At 43.0% G+C, this 17760-nt stretch overlaps 1 protein-coding gene and 1 long non-coding RNA gene across 3 annotated transcripts in view; one reads left to right on the top strand and one right to left on the bottom strand.

Annotated features, from left to right (window-relative positions):
- The window catches only part of LOC143269717 (uncharacterized), a 32864-nt gene extending 26934 nt beyond the window's left edge, over positions 1 to 5930 (bottom strand). For both annotated transcript variants that reach the window (XR_013046323.1, XR_013046322.1), the window contains exons 1-2: positions 5857 to 5930; positions 4671 to 4775 (exon numbers count right to left, since the gene is read on the bottom strand). This is a non-coding gene — a long non-coding RNA (uncharacterized LOC143269717). The remainder of the gene's footprint in view (positions 1 to 4670; positions 4776 to 5856) is intronic.
- Positions 5931 to 7053: 1123 nt separating this feature from the next.
- Ccn3 (cellular communication network factor 3) lies at positions 7054 to 15191 on the top strand. The gene is made up of 5 exons (XM_006982389.4): positions 7054 to 7397; positions 7532 to 7757; positions 9256 to 9507; positions 10499 to 10713; positions 13685 to 15191. The coding sequence occupies exons 1-5, from the start codon at positions 7314 to 7316 to the stop codon at positions 13979 to 13981; spliced, it is 1074 nt and encodes a 357-aa protein (XP_006982451.1). The 5' UTR covers positions 7054 to 7313; the 3' UTR covers positions 13982 to 15191.
- Positions 15192 to 17760: the final 2569 nt, after the last annotated feature.

Genomic DNA, 17760 nt, shown 5'->3' with positions numbered 1-17760 from the left:
AGATGATAGATACACAGATAGATAGATGATACATGCACATATACAAAGGTGATAAACCAAGAAAATCATGGCTTATTGACATTTTAAAGGTCTAGTTGAAAACAAGTTTCTAAAAACATTCAGAGAAGAAAGATAACATACCATGTAAAAAGATAAGGAGCAAAACTAAAAGCTGGAAAGTAATAAAGAAATTTACTTCAAAGTTCAGAGAGTCCATAGATTCCAACAATATGCCTAGGCATGCCATCCACCAAAGACATTAGTCAGAATAGTTTAAAGTTTATGTGCTCTAGAAAAAAAAATCTACTTGGCATGCCCATTTGGTGCAGACTCTACTAGAGGAGGCATTCCACCAAAACAAGAAAATAAATTCAGAAGTAATACCTGGGTTCCAAGAACAGAAAAGCCAATGTGATAAGTGTAGATGAATTTCTAAACAGTCTTATTAAATAAAAAAAAAAACTGAGTCAGATACAGGGGTTAAAGCCTGAGAGAGATCAGAGGAATAGGAACAGAGGAACAGCCACAAGCTAACCTCACCTTACTGATATCTCAGCTTCCAAATGCAAGATACTTCCTGTGGACTCTTTTCCAGCCTTATCTCTTGCTACCATCATTTGCTCCAGACACATTCAACCACTTGTGATCTCCTGAACAAGTTCAGGATTTCCCTCATCATACCTTTGTTCACATTGTTTGTGTCCAACACACCTTTCTAAACTTAACCAAATTTGATGACATTCAATCTACGAAGCAATTTACTGAGAAGATAATGCATGTGGAGTTATATCTTCTCATCCTCCACCATTCTCATATTCTCACAGGAAAGACATTTCTTTCTTCTCTACACTGCTATGCCACTTTGCTTATGTTTATTTATAGGAATTGTCACATGCTGCCTCCACACAGTCGTTATTTTTACTTCATTTTCCTACTAAGTTATAAAATCCTTCAAACAAAGCATCTTATTATCCTTGATTCACACCATGAAATATAAAACAGTTATCTATGAAGGATTGGACAGTGTGTGCATTCACATTGTCAACTTCCCCAAAGTTCTGTGCTCACACATCTCCTAGTATTCCCAGCTGAAAATTCAGAAATTTTAAAGTGGGAGGGATTATGTAAGTATTTTCAGGCTCCAAATATAAATAGGACCTCTCTCAAACACAGAATGTGATTTTTATCTTCTTTTTCTGAGAACAACAAATTAATTGGGACTTTACCTGTATTTAACTATGACCTCCTTCTTTGATATACATTTTGTCCCCGGCATTTATGAGTTGAGTTTCCTATCAACCAATATGAAGCACTGTAGACAGACTATCAGATGGCCTGATGTGCATTCCATACATGGGTGCCTTGTCTCCAGTGTCAATTTCTAGTCTCAAGTGTTCAAGTCTTAGAAGTAGGACTAGCTTCTCTCTGCCAAGCAGTCCAAAGCCACTTCAACTGTACATAAAGAAGGAGAGTTCTGGTCAGGTGGTGGTGGTGCATGCCTTTAATCCTAGCACTCAGGAGGCATAGGCAGGTGGAGCTCTGAGTTCGGGTCCAGCCTGGTCTACAGAGGGAGTTCCAGGACAGCTAGGGGTACACAGAGAAACTCTGTCTTGAAAAGGAGAGAGTTCTGGTATCCAAGAGCTGTGAGTATGGCCTGAACATAAGACACACAGAGTCCCCTCCAGTAAAGAAAACTTTAAAAACATGATTTGAATACCTAAATTTGGTGCCATTTCCCTAAAAGGAAGTCCTTAGCTAACTTATTTTTCACACATCCAGCAATTTTCAGTTGCATAATCTTTTCTCAATCTCTGGACATTTTTTTCTTTAAGAAATTCATTAAATTCTATCTGTTTTTTACAATATAGGCAATAGAAAAATAATGTTAAAGAAGGGAAGATTAAATATAAGAGGGTGTGTGTGTGTGTGTGTGTGTGTGTGTGTGTGTGTGTGTGTGTGTGTAAGTAGAAACCAAAGGTCAGGGTTGGGTGTTTTCTTCTATCACTTTTCACCTTGTGATTTTGGGACAGGGTCTCATTGAACCTGGAGCTCATTGACTGGGCTAGACTGGCTGGCCAGTGAGTCCCTGGGAGCCACTTGTTTCTATCTGCCTGGTACCAGCCTTATAGAAGCACACAACTCCTAGTTTTTCATGTGGGTGCTAGATATCTGAACTCAGGTCATTGTGTTTGCAGACCAAACACCACCTGCTGAGCCATCGCTGCACACCATGAACATTATAAATTCAATGTTGTATTTCCCATAACCATATTTTTAAATGTCCTGTCGTGTTCCTGGAAAAGCAAGAAATAGGAGACCTGTCTGAAAAGTACGACATTTGATTGACGTGATCTATATAACTGGACATCAGCTGCAGCTGGCCTGCTTCAGATAAGATGGGAATTACTCTGTGAGCTAACAACTCCCTGAGGCCCCAGAAAAGGCACATATGAAGGAAATTCAGAAAAGAGTATGACAATTATGAAAAAGCCAAGTGAAGGGATATTAGCCCACTTGAGTATATGGCTCTGACAGGCCTTGCCTTTCTCTCCCATCCCCTCTACCTTGCTAGCAACTGCTAGATTACATTCCTAAAGCTAGCCAAGAAGGTCTACTCCTTTATACGGACACTTTCTCCTCCTGAGGCTGACTACCAAGGTCCAGCTATCAAAGTATTGAAGCCCAGCAATCAAAATCCCCCATTGGCTCACCTAATTAACATATTAACATGACCCATTAAAATTAAACACCTCATCCTAACAAGGGGTTTCCCCTTTTTACCTTTATACACTGCCGTTTTTGTCTTGGGCCACATCTGCCTCCTTTCTATCCAGAGGCAGTCCTTTGTCCCTTAGGACAAAACCCCTTTACCCTTTCTCTCCCCTGTCCCTTGTTCCCTTCCCCTTCTCCCTCATCCTCTAGCTCCTGCCTTTGTCTCTTATCCCCTGCCCTTTGTCTCTCTGGGGCAGGTAAATCTTCTCTGTGCTGAGAACTTGGCCTTGGAGTCTTCCGCTGCCGATACCTACCTCTTACACAGTGAGGGTGACCTATGAGGCCCATTATGCTAGTTAAGCACATGGGGCTCGAACAAAGTCTGACTGACTTAAAATGCCATGAGTGTCTGTTGGTTTACAGAAAACACAAGGCTGAGGAAGAGCGGACACTGAGTGTTGTCCCAAAGATGGCAACGTCGATAACTGCTCTTCATTGTTCCATTTCTAAATAAGGAGGATCTTGGTTTAGTTGTCTACTGTAGAAGTAAGCTCCAGTGTTCTCTAAAGCTTTTCTCTTTATTAAGAATTTTTTTTATTCATTTTAACATCCCAACCACAGATCCCCCTTTCATCCCTCCTTCCTTTCCCTGCCTAACCTGTCCCCCATCTCCTCCTCCATAAAAGTAAGGTCTCCCATAGGGAGTCAGCAAAGCCTGGTACATTCAGATGAAGCAGGTCCAAACCCCCCCAACCCCCCACACCCTCACCCCACCTCTGCATCAAGGCTGTGCAAGGTGTCCTACCATAGGTAATGGGCTCCAAAAAGCCAGCTCATGCATCAGGGATAGATCCTGATCCCACTGCCAGGGACCCCTTAAAAGACCAAGCTACACAACTGTCTCCCTTATGCAGAGGGCCTAGTCCGGTCCCATGCAGGCTCTACAGCTGTTGGTCTAAAGTTCATCAGTTTCCACTAGCTTGGTTTGGTTGTCTCTGTAGATTTCCCCATCATGATGTTGATGGCCCTTGCTCATAGAATCCCTCTTCCTGCTCTTCGACTGGACTCCCAGGGCTCAGCCTGGTGCTTGGCTGTGGATCTCTGTATCTGCTTCTATCAGTTACTAGATGAAGGCTCTAGGATGACGGTTGGGGTATTCACCAATCCAATTACTGGGGTAGGCCGACTCAGGCACCATTTTCACTATTGCTAGTAATCTAAGCGGGGGGGGGGGGGGGGGGGGGGGGAGTGTCATTCTTGTGGATTCCTGGGAACTTCCCTAGCACCAGGTTTCTCCCTATCCCCATGATGTCTCCCTTTATCAAGATATCTCTTTCATTGCTCTCCCACTCTGTCCCTGTTCCAGCTTGACTGACAGAGGGCTAATCTCCAAAATATATAAAGAATTCAAGAAACTAGACATCAAAATTCCAAACAATCCAATTAAAAATGGGCTATAGAACTAAATAGAAAATTCTCAACAAAAGAATCTCAAATGGTCGAAAGATATTTAAGGAATTGCTCAACACCCTTAGTCACCAGGGAAATGCAAATCAAAATGACTCTGTGATACCATCTTACACCTGTCAGAATAGTCAAAAACTTTTTATAATCATGAGAAAGGTAATGAAATAGCATCTCACATACAAAAAGTAAGGAAGGTTCTCCAAGTGCATTCTGGGTAGGAGTACTGACTGATAAGTAATGAGGTTGCATTAGATACAGAAAATGCAGACAAGAGCCTCTGGTGTCAAATATGGAAGGAGGGAAAGTGAAGAGAGAAAGAGATGAAGAAGGAAAAAGATAACCAAAGTTGAAGCTTCTAACCCCATACCACGTGGGCTGGCTGCCTAACCCAATAAGTCAGCAAGACTTTCTCATAAGGACTCCCTTCCCAGCGACCTCAGTTCTCACAGCATCTAAATTATAAAGTGATGTAAAAGACCAACAAGCCATACCTGGCTGGCTCCAAGGACAACACAAAGCCTGATGTCCCTTGGGTACTGCCAGATGGTCTTGTCTTCAGTGTATAGTTATTTCAATTTCAGGGTCTTCATTCCACCCTGCTTAGCAGATCATAGAACAGAGGTGTATTGTTTTGCTTGTCAAATTCACTCTCTTCCTAAAGAACAGCCCCCTTCTCCCAAGAAACTCCCTTTGCTTTCTCTGCCAATCATTCATGTTAACTAACAACACACCTCGCCTTCTCATCACACCTCACCTTCTCAGATGAGCCCAGATGGATTCCTGGATCCTTATTCCTCAGTTTCCCTAAATTGAGTCTAATGAATAGGGATGTGGCCATAAAAATCAGAGACTTGGAAGGATCGGGTCTCTCTTTATGTGAGTGTTTCTGAACCTGTGTGTCATGACCCCAGAGGGGTCACATATTAGATAGTTCCATTACAATCCATAACAGTAGCTAAATTACAGTTCTGAAGTAGCAGCAAAAATGATTTTACGGTTGGGGGTCACCACAACGTGAGGAACTGTATTACAGGGTCGCAGTGTTAGAAAGATTGAGAAGCACTGATTTGGAGGGAAGAAACTGGCCTATGTTGTCACAACACAGAGAAGCTGTGAGGACTGTTAAAGAGACTTGGTCTTGACAGCTTTCAAGACCCTGGGACCGAGTTGCACTAATCCCGTTCAGTTACTATGGAAACATCACAGCATCTTTCTAACAAAACCCTCCTTCAGGCAAAACTCATTCAAATTTGGTTTCTCTCGTTCACCAGCAGGAGTCCCAGCAGCAGTGACAGCCATTTCCGCCTTCTTCCCCTCCGCACCCTTTCCTAGAGTCAGCTCAACCTGGTGCTGCCCTGCTTGTCCTCATCCCTTCTTAGTCTACCCATACTTAGGGAGCATGGCCAACACTCTTGCCCCCCCACACACACTAGCTCTGCTCCTACTTGCTTTCCCTAAAGCTGGCGTCCGTTTTATCACACACTCAGCCTACCAAGAACCACCAAGAAAAGGGGCAAGTGTCAGGCCCAAGAATCTGTAATTTGGGAAAGCATACAGCCTAATGGTCTCTGATGTGCAGCCGGCTGGAGCCATCCCCAAGCCAGGTGACACATGAAGCCCATTAACCTGACAAGTACATGAATGCCCCCAATCGGATGTGCGAATTAGCTCTCCCACCTCTGTGTAAACGTTGAGTGCGTCTCAAAGAAAGTAGAATTGCTGCTGTTGGAGTGCATGCGGTTAGTTTCCAGCTGTAAAAAAAAAAAAAAAAAACCATAAAGGCGATGGAAGTGACTTTGCCATCTTGGAGCATTGTAGACAGCCCAGCTTCACGAGACATGCTGCCACTAGTCTCCCCGCTGTGGAAGGTCAGTCATGTAGGGGCAGTTTGTTTCTTTGTAAAGTCTAGAGTTCCATCACAGGACTACATAATTTTTCTCACAAAGTGTCTTTCTGAAGTAGCTATCCTCAACGGGGCTGGGCATAGTTTTCTCGGGGGCAATGTTGATCTACAGGGGAAAAACCTGTTTTAAATCGGTCACACAGAGTCACCTTTGATGGAGTGAAACCAGCTCTTTCTTTGTCACTAGCGACAGCAAGCATAGCACAGCAGCCCACCTTTTCTTTCCTTTTTGCAATGAATACCAGGTTGGAGAGCTATTGTTCTGTTAAGTCTAGCAAAAAAAACCTTCTCAATTCATCGGGGCATCGTGCGCAACCCAGTAAGGCTTTCATGGGACCTTGGACTCTTTGAAGTGGTTTTATATTTGGTGCGATACGGCAGGTGTTTCAAGGCTTTTCCTTTACCACAAAACATTTCCCCCTCCTCTTTTTATTGGTATTTCATTGTTTTGTGTTTATTTCTACCAAGCATGTGGAACTTGGGTCTAAAAGTCTTTGCAAATCTTGGAATGATTACAATCAGAAGAATTTGACCATTTGGGCCAATAGCATCCCCCACTCTGACAGAGCGTGTGGTGTGTGTGGTATGGTGTGTGTGTGTGTGTGTGTGTGTGTGTGTGTGTGTGTGTGTGTGTGTCCTTTCTTCATCCCCACCCCCGTCAACACATTTCAAAGAGTGCCCTAATAAACGGTGACAAACTTGCATGTGCTTCCCTTATGACTAAACTTCTGGGCCTCTGGCCAATCCCTGCCCTGCTCATATGGCCCCAAACTTCAGGCATCCCGGTCAGGAGCTCCTCCTTTGTAGCCCTGGTTCTTGAACAGAGAGGGCGGAGGGAGTAGCGGTGTCTTCGTCCTGGGGGAAGGTGAAACAACTACTCAGAGGAAGAGGGCGTTTCCTTCCCACGAGCTGTTGCTGGCTCTAGGTCTTGGCCTCGGGGCTCCACCCTGCCCCTCCCGGTGCTCTGGGAAAAGCCAGTCGCCACACACAGGCACATGCAGACCCGGCGCCACGCCCTGAGGAGAGCAGCTTTGGGGCCCATCACCATGGCAACAGCGGAGCTCCTTCCACTTCTCCACCCAGCTGACTCCCCCCACCCCTCCCAGCGCAGCCAACCGGCTTGTGCGCGTCCCGGGAGCGCGCTATAAAACCTTGCACGGGTGGCGCTCGCTGCTCAGCTTGACCTGAGTGAAGGGGCAGTCCCCATTTCCAGCCCGTGACAGCCTTAGCAATGCGGAGCATGCAGACCATGAGCACCTTCCTGCGAAAGCCATGCTTCTGCCTAGGCTTCCTGCTCTTCCATCTCATAAATCAAGTAAGTAGCGCACGCTTAAGATGCCCCCGGTTACTTGGTCCTCCTGGACTGCCCCTAATCGGTCTCGGGCTCACTCTGCCTTAGCTTGTCCCTGATAACCAGGGTTTCTTTTCTTATCTTGCCTCTCTTCCTAGGCGTCTGCAAGTCAGCGCTGCCCATCTTCGTGCCCGCTCCAGTGCCCTTCTACACCGCCGACCTGCGCCCCCGGGGTGCGCTCGGTGCTGGACGGCTGCTCCTGCTGTCTGGTGTGCGCCCGCCAGCGCGGAGAGAGCTGCTCGGAGCTGAAACCCTGCGACCAGAGCAGTGGCCTCTACTGTGACCGGAGCGCAGACCCCAGCAACCAGACTGGCATATGCATGGGTAATCCTGTCCGCCCCGCCTGCTGTCAGCGAAGCTGTTCCCTCCCTTTGCCCTCGTCTTCCCTTTCCCCGGAGAGACTAAGCGAAAACATTTGTAGCAATAGTACAGTACAGTAAGTGACATGTAAGGAGAGCTTACTGCGGAGCAGGCATCAGACTGAAAGGAAACATACTCAGCGCAGGTACATCACTTGCCGCCTAGAGAGGGGACGAAAGCAGAGTGTAAGGGCCAGGGAAGTCATTTTATTTGGCCATTTCCAGGGGAACACTTAGAGTCATGGAAGTATGAGCTTACTCATAGGTCTCCAGTTCCCCCGACTGTCGCCCTGCACATTTGTTTTCACACCTGTAATTGTCCTACTTGAGCCAAAGCAATTCCTGTCTCCTGGGAGGACTAAGTCACTCCCGGCTGGGCTGCAGTAAAATAAAATGCAGGCAACGAGCCAACGCAGGCTCATGTAAATCAATGGGAGATCAATTTCCCACGAGGTCCATGGCTGTAATCAGGGTCAGTCAGCCCTACCTCCCTGTGGTACGAGTTTGAAATGAGTCTTCTCTTTTTTTTCCCTCCAAGCTAGTGGTGACTTCCTGTACTTCAATGCCAAGAACTCTTAATGCCCTTCCCAATCTGACCAGTGAAACCACTGGGTTTTAAATCCTAAACTACTGCAGAAGGCTAATCAAAGCCGGTTCTGGATAAGTGATGTTGTCTTTGGAGATAGGATCTCCGGAGTATGACATTACCATTTGTCCTTGCCTTTGTTCTGTCTTAGAAATGGGAGGCAGAGGCAGGTGGATCTCTGTGAGTTTGAGGCCAGCCTTGTCTACAGAGTGAGATCCAGGAAAGGCACAAAGCTACACAGAGAAACCCTGTCTCAAAAAACCAAAAAAAAAGAAAGAAAGAAAGAAAGAAAGAAAGAAAGAAGGAAGGAAGGAAGGAAGGAAGGAAGGAAGGAAGAGAAAGAAAGAAAGAAAGAAAGAAAGAAAGAAAGAAAGAAAGAAAGAAAGAAAGAAAGAAAGAAAGAAAATTATTTCAGAGTAGGAGATGTGGCAAGGAAGTAGAGATGTATTAGAAGCCATCAGTTAGTCAGATCATGTATATTGGCAGTGTCCAGAGTCCACCTCTTTGCCTATCATAAGAACTAGGTGAAGAAAAAAGACCAGGTGGGATTGGTGCCTCCTCCTCTTCTGGAAGCATCAAAACACATTTCTCGTTGAGATGTATAAGCCAGTCACCTGAAATAGAAAAGAAACAACTTCTAATCATGTCCTGGCAATCCAGTTTAACTGTTCCTCTTTCTCTCTCTCCTCTCTCTCTTTCTCCCCCTTCTCTCTCCCCTCTCTCCTCTCTCCCTCCCTCCCCCATCTCTCTGTCTCTCTGTCTCTCTCTCCCTCCCTCCCCCATCTCTCTCTCTCTCTCTGTCTCTCTCTCTCTCTCTCTCTCTCTCTCTCTCTCTCTCTCTCTCTCTCCCCCCTGCCTTCCTTCCTGAATATTCCAGTTCTAGAGGGAGACAACTGTGTGTTCGATGGGGTCATCTACCGCAGCGGAGAGAAGTTTGAACCGAACTGTCAATACCACTGCACCTGCAGAGATGGGCAGATTGGCTGCGTGCCCCGCTGCCAGCTGGATGTGCTGCTGCCTGGTCCGGACTGCCCAGCTCCAAGAAAAGTTGCAGTGCCTGGAGAGTGCTGTGAAAAGTGGACCTGTGGCCCAAATGAGCAGGGGACACTGGGAGGCCTGGCCCTTCCAGGTGAGGAACTCAGCAGACCTAGGGGAGTAAGGGTAAACGCAATCACAAAACAGGCATGGCTCTGAGTTTGGGATGGGAAGCCGGCTAGCTTCTGGCCATTCTCTTGTGAATTTCAGGTGGCCCCCACTGAGATCAAATGCATCATTTATTTAAGTCTCAGCTAGATTGCAGAAATATCCACACAGCTTCTCTTTTAAAGGGGCCTGATGGAGTCAGTCATTTTTGTTTAATTTTTACCTTATTGGGTAGGTATTCTTTGACTATTTCTCCTGACTGGCCCTTAGTAAAAACTTCTTTTCTGGATTTTTTATTTGGCTGTCTCTACCTACTCACCAAAATTAAAATGCAACGTTGGGGAAATAGCTTAATTAGTAAGCTGATTGCAATGCAAGTGTGAGGACCTTACTTGCAACCCCAGGACCCTTTAAAAAACACCCTGTTTGTAATCCTAATGCTGAGGAGGCGGAGATCTGCAGGTGACTTGAGCCCACTGGCCAGCTGGACTAACCTAATCAATTAGCCCAAGATTTCAGTAAATGAGTTCCTGAGGAACAACCTTTGAAGTAAATCTGTACACATGTGTATACATACACATACATGTACACCCTCAAACACATGGACACACACACACACACCTGAATATATACACAAAAAATTAAATTTTCAGCATGACCTTCCTGTGTACCAAATCACATGTTGAAAACATTCAGCTTATGATGTGATATGGTCCTATATTCATATAATTACTAAGTTTCTATGACAAGTTGTCCTAAGCATCTTAGGGTCAAGTGAATAAAGAATTCCTGATATCCTGCATTGTGCCTTCCCTGTTTGTTAGGGGGTTACAAATAAACCTAGTTCTGTGCTCTGCATGAACTGGTATATGTTAGCTACAGAATTAAAATCCATTGTCTAATGTTGTCTGTCAGGGGGTCAACACTTATTGATTGCCCACATTTTGCTCAAATAACTGTATTTATGCCTTCGGTAGCCTACAGACCAGAAGCCACTGTAGGAGTCGAAGTCTCTGACTCCAGTGTCAACTGCATCGAGCAGACCACAGAGTGGAGCGCATGTTCCAAGAGCTGTGGGATGGGCTTGTCCACCCGGGTCACCAACAGGAATCGCCAGTGTGAGATGGTAAAGCAGACTCGTCTTTGTATGGTTCGGCCTTGTGAACAAGAGCCCAAGCAACCGACAGACAAGGTAAGAGTCTAGAGGAGGCCTGCCACTTTTACAGCTGTTACAGGTCTCCTTGAAGCCTGACCTCAGAAAGTCACTGTCACACTAGTGAAAAATCTGCTCGAGCTGAGCTTCCACCCAAAGGGTCGGGAGCATCCTGAATCAAAACTGTACTTTCTATCTTTCATTTTTAATCTACATAAATGCCCCCCCTCAAGCAACTCACAGAAGCTCTACAAACAAATGGGAAAGGCCACACATTTCTAATACTTCCTCCAAATGAGAATGCTTGAGTAAATCCCATCCCACGCCTGGAGGGAAAAAAAATAGCTCTTCGGTCGTCAAATGCTGACTTTAGCAAGGTTAGTTTTTTGTTTTTTTTTTTAAATAAATCAGGTACAAGCTATAGGAAGGAGGAGAAAAGAGGCTATGTCTGCTTGGTTCATCTTAAGTCACCAAATCCTACTGTGCACCCTGGAACATACTGTGTACACAATAAACAGCTGTCAGAACATGCCTGAATGGGTGTCTGGGAGTTATCAACAATATTTTTAAAAGCCTGGTAGAAGTAGTACCTTTGCCAGAGTAAGGCAACACGAGCCAAATGAAACAGCATATTTCTTTCCTTTTTCCTTCTTTTGTGTGTGTGTGGGGGGAGGGGTTTGGAATTATGTCAACACAGTATGTTGATTCTGGGTATAAGGTGTGCAGCTCAAGAGGCCTAATTGGTTCCTGATGACATAAGAGGTCTTGTTACAGAACTGGATCAGATAAATGTAATATCAGATTTCACTATTACATAGATCCACATATCAGCCTGAGGCCAAAATAGAACAGCCCTTAGAAACTCAAGCTCTGTGTATCTCTACTCTGAAGCAGTATCATATAATGTTTAAGGGGACAACACTAGACCTGTCCAGCCTGGCTTTAAATCCTTTCAACATGACTTAGCTAGCTGTGTGATATTGGGGCAATTTATTTTCAATTATTCCCCCAGAGAGTGTGACCATTGAAAATATCTCTTGCTGGGTATAGTGGCACACATCTTTAATCCCAGCACCCAGGAGGCAGAGGCAGGCAGATCTTTGTGAATTTGAGGCCAGCCTGATATATAGAGAAAGTTCCAAGAAAGGCAGGACTACATAGAAAGACCTTGCCACAAAAAAAAGAAAAGAAAAGAAAGAAGAAAGGAAGGAAGGAAGGGAGAGAGGGAGGAAGGGAAGAAGAGAAAACATCTACCTTGAGGTTGTCATAAGGATTAAGCAAAATGGATTTGCAAACTGTAGGAAATAGATCAAATATTCTGTTAATGTTAGCCATCGAAGACTTAAATTTTTTCCCTACCACTAAAACAGGAGTCCGTTGTGATCTCATTGGTTATGCGGCTGTCCAGCTATAGAATTTTAGAGACATAATTACCTCAACTTTATGTTCCTTCTGCAAATTTTGAAAGAACACTTAGAAATTCTCCAAAATTATACCCTAGAAATGTACCTCCTGACACTTTAGGAGACATATGTGTAGCTTCACAATGAATGTTCACCCACATAAGCAGTCACACATTTACTTGCACACACACACACACACACACACACACACACACACACACACAATTTGCAACAAAGTTGCTCCCTTTGGCTTTCAATGGCCATAGAATAGATATATCCTAAACATTAGCTACAAAAAAGGAGAAATAGGCCCTGCAATATTTTCATGAACACGGTTACTTCTTTGTTAAAGAAAGCCTTTTTGCACAACACTTCTAGAATTTGGTCTTTCGCATCATTCCCTTGCACAATCAGTGTTTCTTTTAACTTAACACCTCACGTCATATTGGGAAATCCTATACTTAAGGTGTTTATATGATGTGCTTGTTTTATACAGGTTCTGGAAATGTGTTTGGAATGTAGAACTAGATCCTTGTTTCTAGGGTTTCTTAAGTCTATGACTGAGGATCCTATTGTGTAGTCCCCCAGGTAAACAGCAGCATCTGCAGATTCATGGGCCTCGTATCATATGTGCTAACTCTGGTTGTAGGAAGAACAATCGTGTTCTAACAAACCACCAGGGTGATGCTGGTGTGCACGAGGGTCTGAGAGCTACTGACATGAAGGGATTCCTAATCATCACCCCACATACCATGAGCCTCACCCAGGAAAGTGTGCAGTGGAAAATTGTGGCAAATTCAAAGTGGAGTAGGAAATAAAAGTCATTTGTTGGCTTATTTAATGAAACTTGGATGGTTTCTTTATTATCTGAACTGGTAGGATATTGAATAAACTCCCCACCCAATTCAGTTTCATAGAAAGAATCTTAAATTTCACTGTCCTAGAATTCCCAAGGTCATAATGTATTAGAAGGAACTGGCTTTGCATCAGACAAATTCCAGTGCTTGATGTTTTCTGATCATTTCAGTCCTTTGAGACTCTGCTTTTCAAATCAAATTAGGTTGGTTGTGTCTTATATTAACAGTTATTCCTTTTGTGAATGAATGTTGTTGAAGTTAAATGAATTAATGCCAAGAAAGTCTTTTAAACATGAATAGACTTTAATAATGCCACATTTAGTCCCTCTCTCAATAACACCAAAGAATGCATTTAGCTAAATAAAATAATGGCTTAAAATGAGAAAGATTCTTTCTTCCTCATGTTCACAGCCTCAAAGACAAAGGGGCATTCTGCATATTTAGCATTATGTTCAAATTCTAGGCAGAAAAGAACATGAGTGTAAGAGAGGAGTAAGAATTGTCCAAAAGGCAGAGAATTGTCCAGAATTATTGGATTGGTGTTATTATTAGTTAAATATTATTATGAGTTCCTAGGTATTCTAGGGAAACAACTGATTTTTAGCTGGCAAGGTTGTCCAACTAAAGTTAATGATTTATTTAAAAAGATGAAAGAGCAAAGGACGCTAGGTGGGCGGGATGACTGTTAAAGTGGTCCTTCAGAAGAAGTGCAGGATTTCCACTCAGTAATCTTCTTTTTTTCTTTCTTAGAAAGGTAAAAAGTGTCTCCGCACCAAGAAGTCCCTAAAAGCCATCCACCTGCAGTTCAAGAATTGCACTAGCCTGCATACCTATAAGCCCAGGTTCTGTGGGGTCTGCAGCGATGGTCGGTGCTGCACCCCCCACAACACCAAAACCATCCAGGTGGAGTTTCAGTGCTCCCCCGGGCAAACCATCAAGAAACCAGTCATGGTCATCGGGACCTGCACCTGTCACTCCAACTGCCCTCAGAACAACGAGGCCTTCCTCCAGGAGCTGGAGCTGAAGACCAGCAGAGGAGAAATGTAACAGGTGTCCAAGGAAGCATGAAGATGGAGGCAAACTGTTGCTGCTGCATGACCCAGCATCACCTGAATATAAGAAACATAATGAAGCAGTGTCCCATGTATGTTTCTGTGATCACATGAGATCATTTATATTTGTCTTTTTTAATGGAAGGTGTTCCAAATGTAAACTTGGAATTGAGGTAAGCGCAGGATATGGTTTAAGGATGTCTTGCTTTCCTGTGCTGTTTATTGCAAGTGTAAATTTGTATAAATTTAAGTCAGATAGGTGATGTAATTTGTAGAATGTGTCACGTTACACTCATTTTCTGTGCATCAGTTCAACCCCCAATAAATGTCACAGAAATGAATGACACAGTGAAATCTAAGCTCACCTTGGCCATGTACATATATATATCACCATATACTGACGTTGACTTGAGGGATCTCTACTGAGCTCTTTTGGGGGGGGTCAACTCTGCACTCCCAAGTCTAAGATGAAAAGCTACATGCAGCTCTTGCACATGAAGTTCAGAGACTAATTTTCTACTTAGTGGTAGGAAATGTGCTGTATCTACAGCAGTGGAATGTCTGTTAATTAAGTGGGACTGATGTCATGAACTTTCTCCATCATAGACAAACTGACTCCTTTCTAATCGAAAGAAGCTGAACCAAAAACTCCCAGTGCAGAGATGACTGGGCCTCTCAGGCCATCATTTGTATCCTGAAGGCTGCTGAGGCTCATTCCTTCATAATCCAGCAGGGATTCTCTCATGCTTACACAGTACACTGAGGCTCAAGCCACCTAATTACAATCTCTGATGACTTTCAAATGTGCTTTTAGTGCAATTTAGAGGAGGAAAGGCAGAAGCTGCGAATTTTGTGAGAGCTTAAAGTTACTGAAGACCTGCTTATAATACATCCTCTGGTCATAATTATGAAAATACAAGATATGCATGTGTACGTATGTGTGTCTAGTAGATGAAGACCACCAAATGTGCTGCAAAATGCAATTTGTACAACCCTCTAATGTCACCACACATGATCAACTTTTGTCCTTAAAGTATTTATAAAAATATAAATTATACATTTTGTAAAATATTCTTTTTAATTCCTCTAGTTGTCAGACACAACTTTTAAAAATACGATGTTATCAGTGCGTGACTCTGGTATTAGTTTCGTGTTACAAGTTTAATGTTGTTTACTGAAAATAAAAATCCATGAATTAAATAGGACATCAGCCAGTAGCATCTATTGAAAGCAAAGTGGATATTTTGTGATGAGCTCATAACTCTTTATCAGGAGGAAATGAAAGACAGCTTTTATTGTGTTCTGTGATCACCATTCCCAAAGTCTCAAAGATTCTCTGTGCCATTTGCTCAGACCGTTATCTTCGACCCCAGTCATTTTCCAGAAGCCCCCCCCCCCCCCCCCGCATCCTTATACACTGATATCTTAATTTGCTGTCTGGGGATCAATCTTCACTTCTCTGACTCCCTTATCAAATTAATGGACATCCCAGCCTCCATTCCCATTACCCAGGTGAAATCATTAGTATTCTCTTGATCAGTTTGCACTAAATGTCCAGAAAAACATACAGTTACCCATCCATCAGCACTGTACCAAGGGATGCGGCCAACTATGACCGAAGAAATTAGGGCAAACAAAGGTTACTTGTAGCTAATTTCTACCATGAGGTTGGCCTAGATTGGTTGCATAGGTAACAACTATTTGCATAGCATAAGTGTTATATTGGCCATTTTGAATAATCCAAAGATGATAAGGTATAGAGGAGGGTGTGTATGTGTTCTATACAAAGACTACTGTTCTGTATGAGGGCCTTGAGCATCTGTGGATTATGAGATACCAAGAGGCACCTGTATTTCCAGTGATGATGTAAAGCAGGAACATAACCAGAGCTGCCATCTGGGTTATATAAGAGCCAAGCCACAGTTAATATGAGCTTTTATAGTTTGAAGTTTCTGGCTGGTGCAGGATAAACCCACAGTTCCTCCATAATTAAAAAAAAATGAATTTTTTTTCTGACTCCATTTCCTCAGACTATAGCCTCCTTCCCATCCATCTTTACAGCTAGTTCATATTTGCCTTCAAGATAAACTGGAAAGCAAATTGGACTTGTAGGAGTTGATTCACAGGTTATCAAGGCCATCTAACATTTATTGCATTTGTACATTGGCCCAAGCACTTCACTTCTGTGACGTCATGTTATTTGCATAATAACATGAAGTCAGTACTCTTTGCGTCCTCTTATTATTCATAAAAAAACATTTTTTTAAAAAAACAGAAAGTTAAAAGACAGAGCCATGGAGAAGTCTCAGGGTAAGCCAAGTGCCTGCTACACAAGCCTGAAGGATCTGAGCACTCATTACAAGTTGTGTGTGGCAGTGCACACCTGTGGTCTCAGCATTGGTGGAGTAGGGTGGAGACAGAATGATCCCGGGATTCACTGACCAGACAGTCGAACTAAAACATCAAGATCTAGGTTTAGTGGGAGACTCCGTATCAAAAACAGAAGGTGAAAAGAAAAAGAGGAAGACACCCAACGTTAACTTCTGACCTACACACACACACACACACACACACACACACACACACACACACATACATATATACACATACACACACCTACACACACATACACTCATACACGCATACCTACCTGCACAAACACACACACATACACTCAAACACACGCAGACCTACACACATACACTCACACACACACACACACACACAAAATCATCATACACACATGCACAAATACACACAAACACTGTTCAAAGAAAATATATAATTTAAACCAAAATCTTGTTTGTACTGTGTTTCAGCTGCTGAGTGAGTTCCCGACAGAATTATCTACTTTGGAGCTCTTTAAGTCCATGCTTTTCATAGTGAGTTCCTACAACATAGATTTAACTAGATAAATTATAATGTATCAATTTTGAGGAAAAACAAGGCAATATTTAACACGAGAATAGAAAAATAAGAGAAAGTACATAAAAAAAGATAAAGTGCATACCTCCAAAACATAGGACTATTAAAAAAAAAAAGAATTTGTTACTGTTTAATTTGAAGATTATCTGGGAACCTGGTATGGTAGCACACACATACAATTGCAACTGAGGCTGAGGCAGGAAAATCACAAGTTCAAGGCCAGCTGGTGTTATAGCAAGACCTTGTCTTAAAACAATAGCATCTATGAACATCAGTCAAAGGAGATCTAGGAGAAAATGTACAGCATAATATTATGAGTGTAAAAAAGATTAGTGTTAATGCTGTTTACAATTTTTATGACTGTCAACATTTTTTAAACTGAGGATGCACTATTGTTGTAACTAGAAAAAAATAAGACTGGATAAAGATGTTCCTTCAAGCCTCTGATGACTGCTTCATGTAGAGTTAGCTGCCCATTAGAAACAGTTGCTAATCAATTCATTTTCCTCATTTAATGAATATTAGTTTGCCTCTATGCACCTAGCATTGTTTTAAATCCTGCAAATACAGCTGAAGACAAAACAAGAAATAATTTAAATAGGTTCCCCTTTCTTTCTGGTATTTATGTTTGGAAAAGCTAGAACAAAAAGCAATGAGTATAAATTATTTGGTAGTGAATACGTACATCCTACAATCAAAACAGTGGCTAATTTAGCTTGAGGTAGAGTCTTAGCTAGGGTTTCTATTGCTCCAATGAAACACCATGAGCAAAAAGCAAGTTGGGGAGGGAAGGGTTTATTTGACTTACATTTCCACATCACAGTTGATTAGAGGAAGCCAAGACAGAAC

Source organism: Peromyscus maniculatus, chromosome 20 (genome assembly GCF_049852395.1).
Source record: "Peromyscus maniculatus bairdii isolate BWxNUB_F1_BW_parent chromosome 20, HU_Pman_BW_mat_3.1, whole genome shotgun sequence".
Taxonomy (NCBI): domain Eukaryota; kingdom Metazoa; phylum Chordata; class Mammalia; order Rodentia; family Cricetidae; genus Peromyscus; species Peromyscus maniculatus.
This window is presented reverse-complemented; position numbering and strand designations above follow the sequence as displayed.

What these genes read in the sequence shown, in the direction of transcription:
- Ccn3 (XM_006982389.4), top strand. Translation starts at nt 7,314, where the DNA reads ATGCGGAGCATGCAGACCATGAGCACCTTCCTGCGAAAGCCATGCTTC. An exon ending in CCAGACTGGCATATGCATGG is followed by an intron (nt 7,758 to 9,255) that starts GTAATCCTGTCC and finishes TGAATATTCCAG; the next exon opens with TTCTAGAGGGAGACAACTGT. An exon ending in GGGAGGCCTGGCCCTTCCAG is followed by an intron (nt 9,508 to 10,498) that starts GTGAGGAACTCA and finishes TGCCTTCGGTAG; the next exon opens with CCTACAGACCAGAAGCCACT.